Source organism: Eptatretus burgeri, chromosome 15 (assembly GCF_056783735.1).
Source record: "Eptatretus burgeri isolate ZD-2024b chromosome 15, Ebu_testis_v1, whole genome shotgun sequence".
In the NCBI taxonomy this organism is placed as follows: domain Eukaryota; kingdom Metazoa; phylum Chordata; class Myxini; order Myxiniformes; family Myxinidae; genus Eptatretus; species Eptatretus burgeri.
In genome coordinates, this window is record NC_140975.1 from 50367134 (window position 1) to 50386010 (window position 18877).

Here is an 18877-nt window from a genome sequence, read left to right on the forward strand (position 1 = left end):
CCGAAACTCGGCAGACGGCTTCGATTTGGCTTTTAGCCTGCAGTGTAATCCGCCACCACGGCTGTGGTGCACATCACAGAGTCCATGCTGGTGCGTAATGAATGGTTCTTGTGCTCTGAATGGGTGTAGGCGAGCATGGCACATGCCTGTCTCTTGCAGCATTACATGTCTCCCCGAGTGCTTTGGATAGTTTGCAGCATCGGTCGGCAGTGGTGACAGTGTGCTATGGTGATTTGGATGCTTGTTTGAATGGATTACTTGTTCAGGATCTCAATCTGACTATGGACGCCTTGTTTTTTAAATCATGAATTCACCCGACGAAATCCTTTGCTGCCTCCAAGGGACCAAACGACCATCGGTTGCAATCCTTTAGCCCCTGCACATGTTCACACTGCTTGGCAAACATTTAACCTTCAACCTTTGCAATCTGGGAGCTGTGTGTCCTGGTGTGAGACTGGGTCCTACAATAGGAGACTGAGCATTTTTGTTTTGCCTTCCTTATATTCTGCTGCAGGTCCGATGAGCGAAAAAATGATGAATGGAGCTGAGGAGAGCCAGCAGGCTGAAACTACCGATGTACATCAAGAGTCTTCTTTGGACGAGATTGTAGGTGGAGAAGGTAGGTCACCTGCAGCTTTCTCACACTTTGTACTGTCGAGAGCATCGATATCGCTCTGTCATCCACATTTTGAGAGACATTAGCTTTTGCCACCGCTTTATACATACAACAAACGACATTGAGGATTAATGTTCAACACAGCCATGAATATTTTGCCAAGGTACTTGATATTCTCATGTCCATGTATGTTTTAAATACACTTTTTTTTCCCCCTTTTTTTCAGGTGGAGCCAAACTGAAAACGGATGAGAAGTGATTGCTCTCGCTTTTTCCTTTGTGACTTTGCCATTAGCGGAAGCAAATAGTTCTTTTTTGACACACACACACACACACACACACACACACACACACACACACACACACACACACACACACACACACACACACACACACACACACACACACACACACACACACACACACACACACGATATGGCTTTGAATGCCATGGTAGGGCAGTTTATTTATGCATAGTTTGAAATGTCATGAGTGCCTCGGTGCTTTACATAATACTGTTGGAGTTTTTTTGTTTTTTCAGGCCAAAGTTTTTGAAAGGGTTAATTATGTAGTTAATAATGCTGAAAATTATTTTGGGCAATCTAGGCGTAGTGTGCCATTTGTGCGATCCATCCCCTCGGTTTATTATGCTCAGCGCGTCTTGTTTTACCCCTCAGCGAATGCCATGCCAGCCACGTGCCAGCGTCTCGGCATTTGGCAGTTTACACTGACATGATCGCATCGTTTTTGTTGGGATCTGTGCTAGTCCATGAGGCTGGTGTGGTTGTTTTTTTTCCCCCCCAACTTCTCCTTCACCCATTCACCTCTCCTTTGTGAACATCCTCCAAAGCTCTCACCTTGCCTCTAATTGATGGTCTGACTCCAAAATCTTTACTAGGCTTGTAGAAACACCCAAAAAGGTTCTCGCAATTAGATCTCACACCACTCCCCCCAACCCCACTCTCATTCCTTCCTCCTTCCTTTGGGCAAAAGACCTAAATCCCTTTGTATAATTAGTCCAACACACATCTACAGTTCATATTCCTTTGGGTTTCCAAGTCTACTCTAAGCCCGGTTTTGTTATTTGCAGTTATGCTTTTGAAACTTGCTTTACACGGTAGTTGCTGTGAGAATAAATGTCATATATCCAACACATCATATGCTTTGTGTGAGTTTTTACTTTATCAAACCACGTGACCTCTGGGTGGATCATTGTTCATAATATGGGGCATTCATCATTATTTTTTCCATTCCCATACCTCTCTCACCCCCCCCCCAATCTCCACACCCCAACTCTCCTAAACCCCTCCCCCACATGCGGTATTTTTAAAACAATTAACAGTGTTTTTTTTAATTTGCAATAACTCGGCTGCTCGCAATCATTATTTTATTTTACATGAATACATAGATGGTATATATAATTTTTAGCTCACCTGGAACGGAGTTCCGAGGAGCATATGGGATGGCGCGTGGTGCGTCCGTCCATCCACAAACATTTGCAACTTCTGAAACTACACCTACGATTTTGATGATACTTAACCAAAACTTTCATCACCTGGTATGTACCAAAGTTTGTTCATGGCATTAAAAAAATTGTGGTCTCAGGGGGTCTATGATGGGGGTGGGGTAGGGTTTGTCCCCAAAAATATGTATTTGCTTTCTTTTCTGAAACTGCACACATAATTTTAATGAAACTTGACCACAACCTTCATCTCCCGTGATGTATCAAAGTTTGTTCATGGAATTAAAATTTCAAAAAATTAATAGGTATTTACTTTCTTCTCCGTTAAATATTCTGTGGGTTACCCACGCCTACCAGTGGTTCCCTGGTTTTCTTATCCAGCCACTACCAGAGGTATTGCCCCTATTTTTATACGCCCGATATATATATATATATATATATATATATATATATATATATATATATATATATATATATATATATATATATATATATATTCTTTATTGGAATGATGCTCATGGAACAGCAGGTTCGATCTGACCTTGGGACAAAATCAAGGGAACGAACAAATCGGATGAGTTAAGGTTAATGAGGGTAATAACGATCATGGGTCAGAAATGATGACGGGATGATGGTGCACTGCTTGCTTGAATCCCTGGAGGGAAGAGTAAACTAGAACAGCCTCTGTGAGGTTGTTCCATCGACAAGAGAAATGAGGAATAAAAGATTTGTGTGCAGTTAGCCTGGATTTTGGAAGGTTAACTAGGAATAGAGGGGTGTGTGGAAGATCATCAGGGGAGGAAGAAGGCTGGAAAAGAAACTTGGTGGAATGAAAATACAAAAAGGAAGTACTGCTAAAGAAATGGAAACGGGGCTTGAAGATGAAGAACAGTCCAAAAATGAATGTAGTGAAAGTGATTGCTTGAGAAAGATCCCTGGTTTTTAAATAAATATATGAAAGTCATGATGATAGAGGGACAAAAATACATCTTTAGAATCACAGCTGCTAGAGATGGATGAACAAAAGATTTGGGAAATGTTCATACAATGAAGGATGCGGATGGTGTAACTCTAGCGAAAGAGGATGAAATCAAAGTATGTTGGGGCTGATACTTAACTGGCTTATAAATGAGGAAAACCCAAGAAAAATACAGAAGAGTTGCTTGTAAATCAAGGAATGACATTTGGCATTAATTTGGAAGAGTGAAAAACATTGAAAGTAATGAAAAATGGCAAAGCAGTGGGACCTGATGAAATTGCCAGTGGCAGTATGGACCTGCCTCGGTGGATATGGGGTTTAGGTCTTGAATAAACAATTCAACTGTGTTATGATGGAAGAAATTTCAGGGGCATGGAGGCAAAGTATTCTGGGACCAATATTTAAAGGAAACGGGGACATTGACGAATGCAAAACTACTGCAGAATTGAACTCCTACCACATACCTTGAATATATGGGAGAGTCATATATCAGAGAATGAGAAAAAATAGTGAAAATCGATGAAGGTCAATTTGGATTCATAACCGGAAGAAAAACCACGGATGCCCTTTTTGTTTTGAGGCAAGTGATGGAGAAATAACATGAAGGTCAAAGTAACATAAAGCTTGTATTATTTGATGTAGCGAAGGCTTATGACCAGACCGGGTGCTGGGGGAGGAAATCTGGAGATTTGACTTCTGGTTTTGTTTTTTGCGGCAACTGTTGGTTCTCTCCAGGGGTCTCTGCCGACTTTCTCAAAGGTAAGTTTCCGGTCGTTGTTTCACGTTTTGACTTTATTTTGTTGCCTCCATGTTTACTGTGTGTTCCGACTTCGGTTTTGTTTCAAAATTTGTGCTATTTGGTGAGTTTTCGTCGGTCTTGTCATATCGGGTTTCCCTGAGGCCTACCCGTCTTCTTATCTATGTGCACGATCATGTTTATTTGTATTTCCTCCTCATTACCATCAGTTTTTATTTTCTTCACTTGCCCTCCACCCCCTCCTTATCCCTCCCAACTTATACCCTCTGTTTCATGTCTTAAAATGTTAAAAAAAATAACAAAAAAACCCTTTTCCCTTCTCACCTTTTCCAACACATAACCACGTGACTTCCTGGACAGACTCTTATTCTTCCTTCTCTTCCCTCTTCCCTGCCAATCCCACTCTGATTGTGGAGGTTTTCTCCACACTACTTCATGACCTTTTCTTCAACCTTCTTTTACTCTTCCCTAATCTTCAAAAAACAACAAGAAAAATGCCGTCTCTTACAATGCTTCAACTTCCCCTCTTCACCCGGTTCTTCTTTTTCATTTTCTTCAACATCTTGTGTTCAAGTCAACCATTCCTTCATCCCATGTCTAAAAGTTCCATCTGTTACAACGCTTCCTTTCTCCACTTTGTCAATTATTCTGCACTCCATCCATCTTCCAATGTATTTAAATGAATCTCTGACCTACAAATTGAAAAAATCCCATTTTGCAATGCTTTTTCGTCTTCCATTATTAATTGTTCTTTTTTTCCAACTTCAGTGCAAATTCATCCCACCTCCTCAAATCTACCTCCTCTTAACTTCTTCCCTGTTTTACCCTCTCCTTATCCATCCAATCTTCCCCCAATCCTAGCATCTCTCCACTGTTCTCTGCCTTACTAACAGTTCCTCCTCTGATCTCCCAAACTGTATGGTTTTTCAAATATCTCACACTCTCATTCAGCACACTCCTCAATATCTCGAACACACACTCTCTTTCCTCTTATCACATTCCACCTCTTCCCACCCCTTCAAATCTTGTTCCTCACCCTGCCCACTCCCACCTCTACCATGCCACTACCCAGTCTCATCCTCCACTTCTCCCAACCCCTCCCTTCCCCCTCCTTCTCCACGACCACGCCTGCTCTCATCGTCTCCCCTCCCTCTCAAAGCTTCCCTTTCACCCCTCCCTCTCAATTCAGCCACCTCCTCCCTCTTCAAAGCAAACCTCTCTCTCTCTCTCTCTTCTCCCTCAAAGCTTCCCCCTCACCCTTCTCAAAAGCTCTCCCCTCCCCCCCACACCTTTCTTACTCAATTCTCCCCTCTCACCCTTCTTCCCCAAATGTCCCCACTCACTCCTCCCCTTCAAATCTTTTCGCTTGCCCCTCCCCTTCAAATATCCCTTCCCACTCCCCCTTCTCAAAGCCACCTCCCCCTCTTCCCACCCTCTCAATTATTGTTCCTACCCCCACTCGCTCCCATCTCCACAATACCTCTACCCAGTCTTATCCTTCCCCTCTCCCCACCTCTCCATTCTCCCTCCTCCACCATGGCCATGCCTGCTCTCATCATCTCCCCTCTTCCTCAAAGCTCCCCTCTCACCCCTCCCATGCAAATCAACTGCCTCCTCACTCTTCAAAGTAAACCTCTCTCTTCCCCCTCACTCTTCTCCCTCAATTCTCCCCCCTCACCCCTCTCTTTCAAATCTCACCCTTCACTCCTCCTTCTCGAAGCTGCTCCTCTTCCTTCACATCTCCAAAGCTGCCTCCTTCCCACAACTTCTCTCTTCCAGCTCATTCCTCCACATCCTCCAAACTCCCACTTCCCTTTGTCCCCTCTCTTATTACTCTCCACTGCTACTCATCCTTTCACCACCTCACCCTTTGTCCTCTACCCCATCTGACCCTCCCCCCAAACTCGTTTACAATCTGTCATCAACTGTCAACAACTCTCACTGCCTCCACCTCTCCTCCCTCACACATCCATCCCTCTTCCTGAACAGTGTGGACCTCAAACGTCCGGAACCTTCGCTCGAACCTAACTGATCTCTCCATACAGGTCGCCACTGACGCACCAGACATAATCTGCTTAACAGAAAGTTTCAGTTTCTCTCAGAAACTTCAAAAGTTTCTGAAAGTTTTCAAAAAAGTTTTCAAAAAGTCTTCAAAGTTTTCAAAAAAAAGAAAGTTTCTTCCTGAACAGTTCCTTCACGATGTCTCTGACTCCCAAGTATCTCTCCGTGGTTACTCCCTCCTCCAGTATGATAGACCTGAGCCTCATCCTGGCAGTGGAGTTGCTCTCTTCGTCAAAAACTCTATTCCTCACTCTCCATGCACTGCCCTCACTCCTCCACACCCCCAGGAATACCTCTGGCTACGGCTTCCCGTCCACTCCCACTTCATGTTTATATGTGTGTTGTACCGTCCACCAAACAGTGATGACTCCATTTACGTCTCACTCGCCGAAAACATGGACCAACTTCTATCCACTCATCCAAACACTCTCTTCCTCATTTGTGGTGACTTCAATTTCCATCATACCAGTTGGCTGGGTGCGGGTACCTCTCACCTACCATGGTACTTCAGGAAAGGATTTCTGCGACTCAATCGGTCAACTTCCCGTGCCGGATCTCAGTCAATGGTACTCCATCTCTTCTAGATTTGATTTTGAACAATTTCCCAGAAAATATCTGCTGTTCTTCTTCTGTTCCAATTGGTTCATCTGACCATATGCTGGTTAAAGCAGTCATCTCGCTAGCTGTTATTAAAGAACCACCTCAGCGCTGACGAGTCTGGCACTTCACTCAGGCCAACTGGCAGGGACTTCAAGCAGCCATCAAACTTCTCGACTGGTCATCCATGACTACTTCCTCTGACATCAACTCATCCTGGGAATTCTTTCAAAGAAATTTCCTCTCTCATGCATAGATTTATCACATCTTGTTTTCAGTTGTCCTACCCTTCCTCTTGCCCATTGTACACTGAAGCTTGTGGCAAGGCAGTAGTCCTGAAACAACTTGCCTTCACCTCCAATCCAAATCCATTGAGACCATATTCTGTGCAAAGCGTTGGTGCTGCTGAAGCAGTCTCCTGGGATATTGGGCACAATCCTGGACAGGTCGCCAACATGACGCAGAACACTCAAATGGCTCAATCATCCCAACAAGCTGGTATTCATTTTGCCGACCTTGGAAGGACGACGGGCTGAGTCAACCACACCTCGTAATAATTCAACAGCTGAGTATGATTTGAACTCGGAATCTGAGGATCCCAAGCCCACCACCCTAACCATTAAGCCAACACCAGGCATGCCTTCACCTCATGGAAGGCAATCTCAGTTCCTTCTACAAAGCTCAGAACAAGTGTGTCTACCCTGAGGAGAGCCAGGAAACAACATCTTTCTAATCTCAAGTCTGAACTCTCAAACCTGTCTCCCTCCTCCAAATCCTGGTGGCATCTAGTTAAGTCAGTTTCTGGTGTATGTTCCCTCTCCATCCCCTCCCTTCCCTCAAATGGCTGCTCAGCTGACTGCATGTGAAAAGGCTGAATGCCAAAACGCCATGTATGCTTCTAAAGCTTGTCTCCCAAACCCATTTGCTTTCTGGACCCGTCGCACCCAACGATTCCTGGATTATGTGTCCTTTTCTCCTGACAAGGTGGAAAGCTTTCTGCCAAACCTTGACTCAGATTCTGCAACCGGTGCAGATGGCATCAGCACATGTGTCCGAAAAACCTGCTCTGCTGCTCTTGCTCAACCTCTCTGTTCAATTCATCCTCTCATTTTCTCAAGGTCATCTGCCATCTGCTTGGAAATCAGCTAACATTACCACTCTGCATTAAAAAGGTACAAAAACAGATCCCTGCAACTGCAGACCAATCAGCCTGATCCTAATAAACAGCAAGGTCATGGAATCCATCATCACTTCCGACATCAAATCCTTCCTCTTCTCCAACGGCTATATATATATATATATATATATATATATATATATATATATATATATATATATATATATATATATATATATATATATATATATATATATATATATATATATATATATATATATATATATATATATATATATATATATATATATATATATACGCTTTGTACAGAGTATGGTCCGAATGGCAATCACATATATATATATATATATATATATATATATATATATATATATATATATATATATATATATATATATATATATATATATATATATATATATATATATATATATATATATATATATATATATATATATATATATGTGTGTTGTGTTGTTCATCTTTCGGCTGCTCCCGTTAGGGGTCGCCACAGCGGATCATCTGATATGATCCGCATACTTATTTGGCATAGGTTTTACGCCGGATGCCCTTCCTGACGCAACCCTGGTCGCCTCTTACGACACAGGGATAAGGATTGGGTTTCGCCATGATTCCGGGCTGCCCTACACCCTCTCATAGCGCAGCCCAGTGCAGAGCTCCCGTCTTCAAGCGATCCTCCAACCCATGCCTCTGAGTAGCCGGATTACAGGCGCACGCCACTACGCCCGGTTCATATATATATATATATATATACATATATACATATATACATATACATATATATATATATATATATATATATATATATATATATATACACATATATATATATATATATATATATATATATATATATATATATATATATATATATATATTACACACACACACACACATATACATGGATGTGATTGCCATTTGCTCCTATTTTCCCTCACCCCACCTGTTGGAAGCAACTTCCACATTCTCTTAAATGTCATTCTTCCCTCTAGGTATTCAAGGTAGCTGTTCACCACCATCTCAGGTCATCCCCAATCCAAAACCATGATCTTTTCTGCCCTCGTTAACCCACGCCAAGCCCCCCTCCTTCCAAATTTCCAGTTTTTTTCCTTCCTGAGAATTTCTTTCTGTGTCTATCTTGTCCACCCCATGTGTCCTTTCCTGTCCCACCATTCCTCCCCACACCCATTGTTTTCCAAACATCCCTCTGTCTCATCCTTCACCTCCACTGTGAGTGCCCTCCCCCCTCTCTGCTGTTCCTTTTGTCCTGTTACATCCTGATGCATTTATGCACGAGCTCTTCCACTAGCCTTGACTATCTATTCATTCAAAAAAAAGAAAAATCATGTGCATCCTGGAGTTGATCATAGATAGTGTATAGAATGGGTTGGAGGACAGAGAGAGCAATACATATTGAAGAAGAGAGACCAAAAACCTGTCTGCAGTGTACGAGCAACAGACCCTCTGGTTCAGCCTGTTCATGGGAGATTTCTTTGAGAGTTTTAGATTCCACAGAATCCCCAAGAAACGGATGTGATGCTGTAGCGTGACCCCACAGCGGAGAGCACTATTGCATTGAACTACAGACAAAGGCCTTATACACTGTGCAACTCTGATTTTCCAAGAAAAGACTTGGATCAACGGAGGATGCCCAGTCTGTGGCTGGCTTTGGCGACGAGTTTTATGTGGCGACTTTGGAAAGGTCAGAGCTGACGATGAGATCTGGAAGTTCAGGAGACTGAACCTCTTACAGCGAATGACCAAGGAAATAGACAATTGGGTTTTTTACAATCCATCCGAGGTGATAGGGTGAGTGCGGTTTCCAGGATTGAAGGACATGTGCCATTTCGCAGATCGGTGTCCAATTATTTAAAGACCGGCAAATTGATGCAAGTCCTGTTTGTGTTGTACAGTACCCATCGTTCTATTGGACAATGTGGTCATCTGCAAAAATGACCAGAGGGTTTCGCAGAGCATCAGAGAAGTCATTTATGTGGACTAGAAACAAGACTGGACCCAAAATCTTGCCTTGGGGAACTCTGGCCTCCAGTGGAAGAGAGGAGGAGAGAGTTCCATTGATTGTAACATGCTGATTGTGTGAGTGGATGGAGTCAGAAACCCAGGAGTGAAAGTGGCTTTGTATGCTACAGGGAGAGAGCTTGGCAAGCAAAGCAGGATACCGAACTGTGTCAAATGCCTGAGAGGTGTCCAGGAAGACTGTCCTAACTTCTTGTTTGAGATTGAGGGCATCTAACCATTGCTGAGAGAGGAACAGAATCATGTCCAGACTTGTCACCAGGATGAAATCCAAACATAGTCGAAGATTTGAAAACAGAAAAGACGACGACAGAATTAATTATAGATTCCACAGCATTGCTTGTAATTGGAAGTAAGCTCACAGGTTTATCGTTGGAAGGGTCTGTTTTGTGCATCCTTCTTGTGCAATGGAATGATGTTTGCTCACTTCCATGCAGAGGGGAGGTGGCTAAAAGAGAAGACAGATAGGGCTGATTATAGGGGGAGCACGAATGGCAAAGTATGATTTGATGACAAGGGCACTCATGCCATCTGAGCCTGTCGCCGAAGCAGGGTCAAGGCCAAATAGAACTTTCTCTAACACTTTGGGTGAGGACCCAGCCCAGTCGACAGTATAATTGGGACAAAACGGGATGGGTCGGGTTGATATTTTGAGGCAAACATGAGAGTTTAGACATTCTGCCCTATCTTGGACAGGTGCCTTTTGAGGTGAATAATACCTTCGTATTGAAAACCGTTTGAGGTGAGAGACAGGATGAAGTGGGATCATAGACCAGAGACAGACTTGACTGGGTGGAACAGTTGAGAGTTTCCCTCCATATCAACATTTTCATTCAGACTGTTGAGAGATTTGTAAGATGATGTTTTCTGGCTTGCCTGAGGATGGACACACTTGTTGCAAGCCTTATGGAATGAACGAGAGTTACCCTCAGTTGGGTTAGCTTTCCCAGCTGAGAAAGCAAGCTGCTTGACCGCAACCGCTTTCCCACAGGATTCAGTATACCTTCCCGTGGTTTAGAGGATGGAAAGGAAAATCTTTTTTTTTTTTTTTAAAGCCTCCATCACCACTTGTCCCCAAGTTATTCTTTCATAGGAATGTCCTTGATATCTCCCCTTCTTCCCCCTTATACTTTACAGCAAATCATTTCAGTTTCAGTGGGCTGATCTTTTTGTGGTTGACCAGAAATTTGTTATTCGTCATTTGCCCTCTGCGCTCTCATTTTCTGCCATCTACATTGCCGGCACAAACGTTAAACATCATTTTGGTACTAGTCAGCAACATTGTAAAATCAAATTCCTTCAAAAGAGATTCTTCGACGTACATGAACCAAAATTCAGGTCGAACTTGCACCACTGTTGTCATTTAATGTCTGTTTTCCCTCCGTACAGTAGTGTGTACATACCTGCATACATACATCCACACGCGCGTGCACTCAGATCCAGCTCATGTTATTTGTCAGTAATAGTGAGAGGTAACACAGTCCATCTGATGATGACTGTTGTATACAAACATGAAGTAACAGCGGTGTGCAGCGTAGGAGTTTGTGTGACCTTCCCGTCGCTAACTATCGAGTGCGTGCGTGCACGTGCGAAGGGAGAGGCACCCAGTTGCATGATGTCTCCTGCAAATGCAAGAACGAAAATCTTTGCGAATGCAGGAATCGTTGTCCTGTTTCTGTCGAAAACTTTTATAGAAGAGTGAATTGCGAGAACGATTGCATATTCTAAGATGCAGTCGTGGTGCCGCACCAGTTCATTGGCTTTCACCATTTGGATTGAACAAAGTGCTTTGCATTATCATTTCAGTGAGCGTTGCTGATGACTGCTGTGCTCTTCATATGAGCCATTGCCCGAGGGTTCCGTAGGATTTGGAAGAAAGTTTGAAATCTTGAACACTTTTGAGATCGTCCAACTCTGCAGGGCACCGCTGGAACAGCTATGACGATTCCTCTGAATCGGTTCTCGTGAGCAGTTTTGAATTTCCATTTTAGCCTCCTTCGCATTTGTTTGTTTGGTAAATGTTAAAAAATGAACACACCTCTACACGATGATCATTGTCACCATTGTATGGGTTAACTATTGTATTTTAATCTCGGAGACTATTGAGGCGAGTTTTGCATAATTTCACTTGTGTAAGAATGGAAAAGCATTCCAACTCGGTTTACATTTAATTTAGTTGATATATCAATGGTAACTCTGGGTTGTATTTTCACCCGTTTTTCTGTCTGTCTGTGAGCAGGATATCTCAAAATGTTGTGGATGGGTTATGACAAAACTTGGTGGATGAGTTGGGTAGGTGATGAGAACAAGCCGATTCGATTTTGTTTCAGATCTGGATCCAGATCCGACCTCTCGGTGGGATACAAAAATATACTGTTCAACCTGGCAGAGGTACACGCTTGACCGAGTACCATTCTAGTTTTCTTATGTTTTGGACAGAGTTGTTTTCCACTCTGATTGACATCCACCCTTTCAAGCATTTACGGGGTGCTGCTGTGTGGCTTTCTCTGGGAGAGTAAAATGTTGCCACACTCACGTTTGGAAGCCCTCTCCCTCCTCTGTGCTCCCTGTTCAACAGTATGATGCAGAAATGTAATATTCCTCTCTTTTTTTTTTTTTTTGCGTGCCCAATGTATTTACAAAACTAATGACATTTGTAGGAAATCCCACCCCACCTCACCCTTTTCACCCCAGGAAATGAAATTTGTCGGCCACTGCTTTGGTCTTTGTAAAATGGTAAGTCTCTTCCACGAAAAAGAGGAGATTGCAAAACTCCTGACATTCGGTTCCTGATGGCAGGTTGAAATTAAACTCTGATTAGATTGTCAATAAGCTTGTAGCCAGCACATATGTATATATCTTTACTTTGAATTGGATCAATGAATGGGTGGTCGAACCATGGAAAAGCCAAGAGCAAGGCTGTTTGTTAAAACGATGTACTGAATTATTATTTGGATGTGTACAAACTGTATCATCACGTTGTTTCCACACCTGAAATACTGCTCTGTCTCTTCACTTGTGTTCACACAACCAGCTGAAGTGTCTACATTTGTTCATGAAAAATTCGATAATACAGGATCATGGCAGTTTACCACCATACATCTGAATGCACCATCTCCTGCCACGCTCCCAAGCCCCATGTCCCGCAGCCCTCGCTCCTTCTCCACCTTCTCTTGCCCTGTAACCTCCTTCCCTCGCACTATGTCCTCCTTGGTGTCCCCTTGCTCTCGTTCTGTGTTCCCCAGCCCCCTATCCAAGCCCTTTCACCCCCAACCTTCCACATGCTTCCCCAAGCTCACACCATCTCCACATTCCCCATTCCCCCATACCATCTTCACGTCCCCGCTGCCATCCTTCCATTGTCCCTAAATGTACGCATCTCCAACATCTGACGATGTCACTCCAATCAAACACCTTTGTCCATGCTGTCATGAATCAACCTGACACTAACTGTTTAACAAAATCATTCCTCGCACAGGATATCCCTGATTTCTCTTTCTCCCAGACTATTTCCTTCATTTTGACAGGCCTGACCTTCTCCAACTGAGCATATGTGAAGTCACGGAAGCTCATCAATATGCCCTATTACTCTCTACTCATTTTCAACTTTTTTTTTTCTCCCACTCTGATGAGTTATCATGTGCTCATTCAATGACCTGTCAATAGAAACAAAATGGTGCTCATGATTCACATAACCAGAACATGAAGGTTTTGAGGCCTGGTGTGGAGTTGCAGGTGAAATCAAGGACTACATTGCTCACTGTCAATGTTCTGCTCTCATCCATTGGAATCCCCAGGTGCACCTTTGGCTCTGCTTTCCCCTCTGTAAACACCTGTTTGTCTGAATGCTGTGCCAAAGAAGCCTTCAAAGAACTTGCCTTCTCTTCATGGAAGGCCAATCTGGCCAAAGGTAATCTGAGGTCATTTTTACAAAGCCTGTAATTCATGCGTCTCCTCCAAAGAGATTCAAGAAACCACTGCACAATCGGAAAGCCGAACTCTCAAACCTGTCTACTTCCTCATCCCCATTGCTTTCTCAGGAGTCCCGACTTGGCGATACACTCGGAATAGCGACAACTTGCAATTTGACGCCATTTTCTTTCCATCAAGCGTTGAGCCTGTACCCATTGTGTGTGAAGCGTAATGTGTGAGTTTTCTAATCGAGCTCTTTCTCTGTACCCAAAAAGATTATTTTACATTCTGATTTTTTTTCTTTAATTCTTCCAACATATCCGAATGAGACTCCTCAGGCAGGATTGATGAGCATACACTCAGACAGGACATGATTGATTGAATAAAGGTTCACACTGATTGCCTAATTTGAGGTGTGCAGAGTGAGTGAGTAGAAGAAACACACATGTAGGTCGTGACAATGTAAAAAAATTGAACGAAGTGGACGAAGGAAACTGAAAGAAAGAAATGGAGGGAGAATAGAGAATTAGAAACTTGTATCGAACATTGTGAGTGGAAAGAGGAAGAAAAAAAAAAACAGAGAAAGATCGTTGATTGATTGATTGTGTGCTCTGCCTGAAGGCAGGTCCTTGGTTGATTGGCAAGAGTGAGACGGGGTAGTTTGCCATTGCCTTTCCAGCAGTTAGAGCAGAAATTTGTAATTTGTTCACGGTGCCAACGATAGCTTGCTTCCTCTTCATGAAGGACGCCGTGGCACCTTTTAACGTCCACCAATGAATGATAGTAGTCCATTTGCCAGAGAAGTGACCTTGTTGTCCTCCAAAGTGTATTGTTTTATGGTGGTTTCTTGTTCACAGGCATGCATAGACAAAATTAAGCTTGGTTACCCAGATGGCAACCATGGGGAAATCTGTTATTTTTGCTCAAATACAAGATGGCCGTCATCGACCGGGCTGAAAATATAACTTTTTAGGTAATGAACTTAAAATTACACACGAGACATCTTTTCCATTTAATTTTGCACAAGTAATCGATATTTAACCTTATTTTTGTGATTAGAAGTAACTTTGAGGTCAATGTTCGAGTTCCTGGCAATTGTTTGCCGTGTAAGATACATTTTGAATGACAACAAGGTCACTATTCTGACAGCTGGACGCTCACATACGACATTAATGCGAGTTACTAATTCATTGTTTTGTTTTTACAGATATGGCTGATTCAAGGTGCATTCTTCCCGTGTGTCATGGTGGAGGGGAATTGAAGAAATTCGCTGATCAAGGGATCAAGACATTGATCTCCTGTGCCAAAGCCCGTGGAGATGAAGAGCTACGTGCAAAACTACAGGACATTGTTGATGGTGGTGGTGATGCTGTTCGCATAGAATGTCACAAAGGATGCTCCTGTACTTACACATCAAAACAAAAAATTGAGAGACTTCGTAAATCACAGAAAAGAAAAGCTGAAGATGATTGTGTTACAGTGACAACAATATCTCGCACACAGGCAACAGGCAGTGGTGTGTTTGTTTACAAACGTGACTGCGTTGTTTGTGGCAAAGAATGTTAACCTATTGATGACAAACATCCAGAAAGATGGGATCGTTTTCGTCAGTGCATGACTAAAGAACGTTTTGACAAGGAAGGTAATCCCATCCCAACTATGAAAGATGCCATCATTAATGCTGCTGAGCAACGTGATGATGAAGTAGCCAGAACGGTCAAGTTACATATTGGATATTTGGTTGATCTCCCTGCGGCTGAGTGCAAATACCATGTACGCTGTTATAACAGTTTCATGACAGTCCCTAAGTATGCTGATTTGCCAACTGGTGTTGCAGAAGAAAGTGCCCTAAAGAACGTCATAGAGCGCATGAATTGTGACAGGTCAAAGATGTGGAATAGCGTTGAACTGCATTCCCTGTACTGTGATCTCAGTGGCAAACTCACTCGACATGATATGTTTAGCAAACTAACAGACTGCATGAGTAAGGACGTCATGTTCGTTCGGGTAGGTGGATGTGCTACCATTGTTGGTTTCCGTGAGTCCATTGCTAACCATCTGAAAATGGTTAAAGTGGATGATGCAGATGAGAGGAGTATTGATTCTGTGGTAAGGCAGATCAAGAAGGAGGCACGCTCAGTCGAGTACAACAGTGCCAATTATGACCTCTCAGAATTTGCACAAGCCAACACAATCAAGGCGACAAGCCCAACTTTACTGAGGTAGATTTCAGACTTAGTTTCTGGTGGTGAAATGACCAAGAAATCTCTAAGCCTGAGCCAGTCAATTCAAAGTCATGTTACAGGTAGCAGAAATCAGACAACATTAGGACTGGCTGTCAAACTACTGCACCGCCATGGCAGTTCTGATATTCTAAAGCTCCTTCATGAACATGGGTTCACAATGTCATATGATGAGGTCCTGAGATTCAGGAAATCTGCTGCTCATTTTCTCGGTGACAATGCTCAGCTTCTCCACCAATTCATGGGTTTGAGTCGAACTGTTGGCGTGATTTTTGCCTGGTTTGATAATCTTGATCTGCAAGTGTTCACGCCTAATACTCGGCGCACTACTCATGTCCTCTCACATGAATTTCAGCAACCCCATCCTGCAGGCATTCTTGAGTATGGGCATGCTCACCCAGGGAAGAGCGACCTTATTATCCCACGACTGTCTAAGAAAGCTGCCCAGTCGAGGACGAGCAGCAGCTCATCAGGGAGCCTTCCTCTGCAGCACTACACTGGGCCATCCAAAGTGAACCCCCCGGCTGTGGATGCAACCTCTGGATTCTCCTACCAAGAAGTGTGTGCCTGGCAAGCTAGTTTAGCTGCTGCACAGGAAAAGGACATGAAGTGGCTAAACACAGTCAGCACACAGGTGAACGCCATGGAATGGGGTGGGTTCAACAACCATGAAGCATTCGGACCCCTTATTGATGCTAAAGCTTCTCATCCAGACACTGTAGTGACTTCACTGGAGTATCTTCAGAAGTCATTGACTGATATGGGAATGATTGATGTCCACATCTCTGTGGATCTCCAGCTCGACATGGTGGCTTACCAAATCAAGTGGCAGGACGTTGATCGCTTTAAAAATGTGATTCTGACGCCAAGGATAATGCACACTGTGCAGTCCTTCTGTGGTTGCATTTGCAAACTCATGCGTGGGTCTGGTGTTGAGACTCTCATCAGTTCAGCATTCGGGGGCCTGGCAGGAATCATGAGTGGCAAGTCCTGGGTTCGATCAATGAGAGCCTTCCGGATGGTTTCGACTGCCCTTCTCATTTCCTTCCTCACCACCGCCCCAAGACATTCCAGGAGTTGTGCAGCCACCTTGAGACATGCAGATAGCACCCAACTGGGAAGCACTGGGTTGATAACTTCATCAAGCTTACTCTGCTTGTTCATCAACTTCTGTGTAGTGAGAGGGAGGCAGACTTCCTGCTGCAACAGCGAACACTTGAACGCATGCTTCCCTACTTCTTTGTTGCTGGTCACCATCACTATTCCCGTTACATCACCCATCACCTTCTGGAGATGCGCTCTCTGCTGCCACCAGATGCCAAGTCAGAGCTCATATCAGGTGCTTTTGTGTGTCGTCACCAGGAAGGTATTTGGAATGGTGTGAGCTCTGATCAGTTCGGTAAACAAACTGCGATTAGAATTGGCAAGGGTGGCCTCAAGGGTATGACTCTTTCTCCAGAGATGGTAGCAGAGTGGATCGATTCCTTTCCTGTCACTGCCTACATCTCAGATACAATGGAGCACATCTACCCTGACTCCTCAAACAAGGACAATGAAGACCAAGTGAGAGAAAAGGACACAAAAATCGGACCACATCACAAGGAGGAGGGGAAGAAGAGGAGAGAACTTGATGCAGATGATAGGCGCCGGATTTTACTTGAATTGTCGAATGTGTCTCATCCTCTTGAGAATCACTCACCACATCTGTACAACATTGCCAATGGTCGAATTGCTCCCCGAGAAGCTGAAGTGAATGTTGAGGATTCCGTGGTTATAGGTCAGAAAATGGTTGCAGAGTTCCATGTATCCCTTCCAGGTGGATTCCATGCAACCATCTCATGCCCCATAAAGACCATGGAGCACTTACAGAAAGGAGTGAAAATTGGGGACAAGACGATCTTTGATCTAGAATCCATCTTCCTCAGGCTGCTGACTATTGGACAGCAAAGACAAATGGAGCTAGGACCTATCTTCCAGTTTGAGCTCTGCGCAGTACCCCCCTCACTGATTGATCAATATTGGTGCTAAAGGAAAGGCAACAAAGCACCACTGGCACACAAACTCTGTGTTCAGGCACAACAGCCTCTGCAACCAGATGTTAGCATTGTTGATGCGAGCCAACTTCTCTATCATATTGTTTGGCCTTTCAGGGGAACTGTGTCAGTCATAGTTGAGTCCATCAAGCCAAGGCTGTCTACCATTGCTGGTCAGAAGATCTTGGTCTTTGACAAATATTATGATGTTTCTCCAAAGGACCATGAACGAGTGAGGCGTGCTGGCATTGGTTCCATCAACTATGACCTCACAATAAACACACCACTGCCTCGTCGAGACGCCATCCTGAAAAACAAGCTGAACAAGTTGCAGCTGTCCAAGGTTTTGAGTACCGATAACTTTGGTGAAGGAGTTACTGTGGAGAGCCGTAGCCATGGTGTGTTCAACCATGATGAAGCAGACATTACAATGATCTCACACCTGCTCATGGCTGCTGAATGTAATGCAAGAGTTATACGTATACTCTCTGATGACACTGATGTTTTTGTATTGATGGTTTACTGGGTTTACCAGCGCAACATCCAGGCCACAGTGCAGATGGAAAGGTGGGAAGGAGCAATTTGGGATATCAACACCACCTGTGACCAGCTTGGCCCCAAGTGTCTGCAGCTTTTGGGAATGCACTACATCACTGGCTCAGATACCACATCATACCCATACGGCAAGGGCAAAGTGTCAGCCCTGAAGACACTGAGAGCTGGCAACTTCCCTGGTTTGTACTCCGCACTTGGCGAGCTGAACGCAAGCCATGAACAGCTCATGGAAGCAGGGCGGACATTCTTCTGTGCCCTGTATGGTCAGCCAGAAGGTACCACGATGAGTGAGATGAGGTACTATATGTACACCAGGAAGTCTGGCAAGCCCCTCAAGCTCATGGCATTACCTCCAACTGAGATCAATCTCTTCCTACATATTTTGCGTGCACATCTCCAGACAGTACTTGCAAAATCAGCTGATCAGCAGGCCCCACCTGAACTTGACATTACAAAATATGGATGGG

General features: G+C 43.8%; 1 protein-coding gene across 2 annotated transcripts in view; it reads left to right on the top strand.

Annotated features, from left to right (window-relative positions):
* The window catches only part of MACROD1 (mono-ADP ribosylhydrolase 1), a 162644-nt gene extending 160874 nt beyond the window's left edge, over positions 1–1770 (top strand). For both annotated transcript variants that reach the window (XM_085858571.1, XM_085858570.1), the window contains 2 exons: positions 515–619; positions 843–1770. In XM_085858571.1, coding sequence (XP_085714697.1) covers positions 515–619; positions 843–874 — 137 coding nt within the window. In that variant the 3' untranslated portion in view covers positions 875–1770. The remainder of the gene's footprint in view (positions 1–514; positions 620–842) is intronic.
* The last annotated feature ends 17107 nt before the right edge of the window (positions 1771–18877 follow it).